This window comes from Triticum dicoccoides, chromosome 2B (genome assembly GCF_002162155.2).
Source record: "Triticum dicoccoides isolate Atlit2015 ecotype Zavitan chromosome 2B, WEW_v2.0, whole genome shotgun sequence".
Lineage (NCBI taxonomy): Eukaryota > Viridiplantae > Streptophyta > Magnoliopsida > Poales > Poaceae > Triticum > Triticum dicoccoides.
In genome coordinates this window covers 695,196,638-695,201,859 of record NC_041383.1, presented here as the reverse complement: position 1 = coordinate 695,201,859, position 5,222 = coordinate 695,196,638, and the positions used below count along the sequence as shown (strand labels likewise).

Genomic DNA, 5,222 nt, shown 5'->3' with positions numbered 1-5,222 from the left:
AAGATTGCACGTGAAATGGTGGCTCGTCACACTTGGCCGCTGCCACTCCTTCTCGCTGTCCTGGCGGCGGCATTGCTCGCGGCGGCCCCGGCCGTGGCGGACGCGTCGGCGCCCGTGCACCTCGAGGCGCTGCTGGCGTTCAAGAAGGGCGTCACCGCCGACCCGCTCGGCGCGCTGTCCGACTGGACGGTGGGGGCTGGCGACGCCGTCCGCGGCGGGGTGCCGCGGCACTGCAACTGGACCGGCGTCGCCTGCGACGGCGCGGGCCGCGTCACGTCCGTCCAGCTGCTCCAGACCCAGCTCCAGGGCGCGCTCACGCCGTTCCTCGGCAACATCTCCACGCTCCAGCTCCTCGACCTCACCGAGAACGGCTTCACCGGCGCCATCCCGCCGCAGCTCGGCCGCCTCGGCGAGCTCCAGCAGCTCATCCTCACAGAGAACGGCTTCGCCGGCGGCATTCCCCCGGAGCTTGGCGACCTGGGGAGCCTGCAGCTTCTGGACCTCGGCAACAACTCCCTCAGCGGCGGCATCCCGAGCCGCCTCTGCAACTGCTCGGCGATGTGGGCGCTCGGCCTGGACACCAACAACCTCACCGGCCAAATCCCGTCTTGCATCGGCGATCTCGACCAACTCCAGATATTCGAGGCCTTTATGAACAATCTCGACGGCGAGCTGCCGCCGTCATTCGCCAAGCTCACGCAGATGAAGTCGCTGGACCTCAGCACCAACAAGCTGTCCGGCTCGATCCCGCCGGAGATCGGGAACTTCTCGCACCTCTGGATCCTCCAGCTGCTCGAAAACCGCTTCTCCGGCGCAATCCCGCCAGAGCTCGGCCGATGCAAGAACCTCACCATGCTCAGCATATACAGCAACCGGTTCACCGGCGCGATCCCTCGCGAGCTCGGCGAGCTCGTGAACCTGGAGCACTTGCACCTGTACGACAACGCGCTCTCGTCGACGATCCCGAGCTCGCTCGGGCGGTGCACGTCGCTGGTGGCGCTGGGGCTGTCCATGAATCAGCTGACTGGCTCGATCCCCCCGGAGCTTGGCGAGCTCCGGTCGCTGCAGACACTGACACTCCACGCCAACCGGCTCACCGGCACGGTGCCGACGTCTCTGACGAATCTTGTCAACCTTACATACCTGTCGCTCAACCAGAACTCCCTGTCTGGCCGGCTGCCGGAGAACATCGGGTCGCTCCGGAATCTCCAGAAGCTCGTTATCCACAACAACTCCCTCTCCGGCCCGATTCCGGCGAGCATCGCCAACTGCACGTTGCTCTCCAACGCGAGCATGTCAAACAACGAGTTCACGGGCCACCTGCCCGCTGGGCTTGGCCGGCTAAAGGACCTCGCGTTCCTTTCAGTTGGCATCAACTCGCTGACCGGAGGCATACCGGAGGACCTGTTCGACTGCGGCAGCCTCCGCACGCTGGACCTGGCGTGGAACAACTTCACCGGTGCTCTGAACCGCCGCGTCGGCCAGCTCAGCGAGCTCAGACGGCTGCATCTGCAATGGAACGCGCTGTCGGGGACGATACCGGAGGAGATCTGCATGCTGACGAACCTCATCGACCTGAAGCTCGGCTGGAACAGGTTCGCCGGCCGAGTACCGGCGAGCATCTCCAACATGTCGTCTTCCCTTCAGGTGCTGGAACTGTCGCACAACCGCCTCACCGGCGTCCTGCCCGACGAGCTCTTCGAGCTCCGGCAGCTCACCATCCTGAACCTCGCGTCGAACAGGTTCGCTGGCCCGATCCCCGCCGCTGCCTCCAAACTCCAGTCGCTCTCCCTCCTCGACCTTTCGAAGAACAGGCTGCACGGCACATTCCCCGCCGGGCTCGGTGGCCACGAGCAGCTCCTCACGCTGGACCTGTCGCACAACCGCCTCTCAGGCGCGATCCCCGGCGCGGCGATCGCGGCCATGAGCACCGTGCAGATGTACCTGAACCTGTCCAACAACGCGTTCACGGGCCCGATACCACGGGAGGTGGGCGGGCTGACGATGGTCCAAGCCATCGACCTGTCGAACAACCAGCTCTCCGGGGGCATCCCGGCGACGCTGGCCGGCTGCAAGAACCTGTACTCGCTCGATCTCTCGACCAACAACCTCGTCGGCACCCTCCCGGCCGGTCTCTTCCCCCAGCTCGACCTCCTGACGAGCCTCAACGTCTCCCACAACGACCTCGACGGAGAGATCAACCCTGACATGGCTGCGCTGAAGCACATTCAGAAGCTTGACCTGTCCAGCAACGCGTTCGACGGGACCATACCGCCGGCGCTGGCGAACCTGACGAGCCTGAGGGAGCTCAACCTGTCTTCCAACCACCTGGAGGGCCCCGTGCCGGACACCGGCGTGTTCAGGAACCTGAGCGTGTCGAGCCTGCAGGGCAATGCCGGCCTCTGCGGGTGGAAGCTCCTCGCGCCGTGCCACGCCGCCGGCGCTGGGAAGCCGCGGTTCTCTAGGACAAAGCTCGTGGTACTCGTCGTGCTGCTGGTACTGGCGTTGCTGCTGCTCTTTTCACTCGTGACGATTCTAATTGTTGGCTGCCGGCGGTACAAGAAAAGGATGGTGAAGTCAGACGGCTCCTCCCGTCTGTCGGAGACCTTCGTCGTGCCGGAGCTGAGGAGATTCACGTACGGCGAGCTGGAGGCGGCCACCGGCTCGTTCGACCAAGGCAACGTGATCGGGAGCAGCAGCCTGAGCACGGTGTACAAGGGCGTGCTCGTGGAGCCCGACGGCAAGGCCGTCGCCGTGAAGCGGCTCAACCTGGAGCAGTTCCCGGCCATGTCGGACAAGAGCTTCCTCACGGAGCTCGTGACCCTGAGCCGGCTGAGGCACAAGAACCTGGCGCGGGTGGTCGGGTACGCGTGGGAGGCCTTCAAGATGAAGGCCCTGGTCCTCGAGTACATGGACAACGGCGACCTCGACGGCGCGATACACGGCCCGGACGCGCCGCGGTGGACGGTGGCGGAGCGGCTGCGCGTGTGCGTCTCCGTGGCGCACGGGCTCGTGTACCTGCACTCCGGCTACGGCTTCCCCATCGTGCACTGCGACGTCAAGCCCTCCAACGTCCTGCTGGACGCCGACTGGGAGGCACGCGTCAGCGACTTCGGCACGGCGCGGATGCTGGGCGTCCACCTGACGGACGCGGCGGCGCCGGACTCGGCGACGTCGTCGGCGTTCCGGGGCACCGTCGGGTACATGGCACCAGGTACAGTCCACGCACCATTTCAGGGGTGATTCTCTGAAACTTGATCTGAACTTCTGATAACATTTTCTTGTCTCCTGCGATGCAGAGTTGGCGTACATGAGGGGCGCCTCGCCGAAGGCGGACGTGTTCAGCTTCGGGATCATGGTGATGGAGCTGTTCACCAAGCGGCGGCCGACGGGGAACATCGAGGATGACGGCGTGCCGATGACTCTGCAGCAGCTCGTCGGCAACGCGCTCGCCGGGGGCCTCGAGGGCGTCGCCGGCGTGCTGGACCCCGGCATGAAGGTGGCCACTGAGATCGACCTGTCCACGGCCGCCGACGCGCTGCGCCTGGCCTCGTCGTGCGCCGAGTTCGAGCCCGCGGACCGGCCCGACATGAACGGCGTGCTCTCGGCGCTCCTCAAGATGAGCAGAGCCTGTGGAGGAGAGTAGAGCCGAGCTGCAGCATTTGCTCCATGTAAGAGGAGATTCCATCTCTTTTCCAAAATTTAGAGGAAGAGATTCAATCTACGAGTGGTTTGGATGGCATTTGTTGTGCTCTTGTTCATTTTGGGTGTCAAACAAAAGCAAGCTGTTTTGTCAACTTAAGGGCTTTCCCTCAATTTCATTAGCTGGACCACACGGGGAGAGGATCATGACGAAGAACTGAGCCTTGTAAGCGGTAGCCGCCAGGTAGTATATCCCTTGTTGGAGTGCTTTCACATAATGTCATCCTTAGTTTGTTCATTAAGGTAAAAGCCATGCACAAGCATCGAAAAAGTGAAGAACTCTCGGATATAGTCAACGAAGACATCGGTGGAGGAATTGATCTTTAAGATCCAAGCATGTCATGCACGATGGCACGCCTTACTCCTGGGAAGGCACCATCATGCGGTGGCAGGAGATGTGTGTGTGTGCGCGCGCGTTGTACATATTGTGGACCTCGAGCTAGGCTGGCATGGGTAGTGTACTAGTGTGTGCAAGTGAATGGCTAAAAGCCGAAAATTGTAACCGAAGAAAGCAAGTCTAAAGAAAGAAAATAAACTCTGAACTCTCCTGCTCTCCCTCTCTCTCTCCTGCTCTCTCTGTGTGTGTGCGCGCGCGCGTTATTCTTTCTTCACCTTCACATCAGGCTAGCCACCGATCTCACGCCAGCAATCACACCGGCCAGGGGACACAACACTTGGTATCAGATTCGGGTCGATTTTGCATGGGAGCCTTGTGTTCGGGTGATCTCCATTTCTCTCGGCCTTCGGCTATAGAATCCCATCTGAAGGTTGGGGATCGAGCGCTTGATTTTGGTAGGCTCCTTGAACCCTGTAAATTCAGACAATGGTTATCTCGACTTTGAGCAGAGTCACCACGGCGCCAGCATAGCCCTCACCATAGATCCAATTCATCCTCAAGGCTATGGGGGAAGATGTGGCCCAGTCAGAGGAGGCGATGGGCCAAATCAGTGCCACTCTAGCGTTACTCCAGGGCCAAATGACGACATCCAGTATGCAGCAGCTGCATCTCCTCGAGCAGGTTGACCTGATCGCCAAACTGATGTAAGATGGCTTGCGTAAGCACGACCCAACTGATCATCAGGTCGTTTCTGTGGAAGAACACCTAGAGGCGTTGCCGCGCCGACAACTAGTTCGCCCTCCGAAGGAGGAAGATCACCCTGAGCCTGCTCCGGTGGTGGCACTGGTGGGCAAGGGTACGCTCGCCGTTGTCCGCCTCAATTGGCAGGGAGCGACACCGGGTGCGAGATCGGCGACCGCATCTCCGGGCATGGAATTAGGTGGTGGCCACACGGTGGGCGGCAACAGAGGAGGTAGACTTGGTGGCGGTGACAGTCTTCTGCGCTTGCGGCGATAGACTTATTGTTGTTGGCGGCGGTAGACTGGGTGGCACAGGTGGCGGGATTCCTCTTGGTGGACGCCATGGCATGCTCCGAACTTTGAACCACATGCTCGCTCGCAGCTTCCAAAGATGTCCTTTCCTCGGTGATCAACCCTGGGTCTGGAGGGACAAGCGTCTGGAT

The 5,222-nt window shown here is 61.6% G+C and overlaps 1 protein-coding gene across 1 annotated transcript; it reads left to right on the top strand.

Annotated features, from left to right (window-relative positions):
* Positions 1-3,816, top strand: LOC119365677 (LRR receptor-like serine/threonine-protein kinase FLS2). The gene is made up of 2 exons (XM_037631327.1): positions 1-3,214; positions 3,300-3,816. Exons 1-2 carry the CDS (start codon positions 16-18, stop codon positions 3,644-3,646), a joined length of 3,546 nt encoding a protein of 1,181 aa, XP_037487224.1. The 5' UTR covers positions 1-15; the 3' UTR covers positions 3,647-3,816.
* The last annotated feature ends 1,406 nt before the right edge of the window (positions 3,817-5,222 follow it).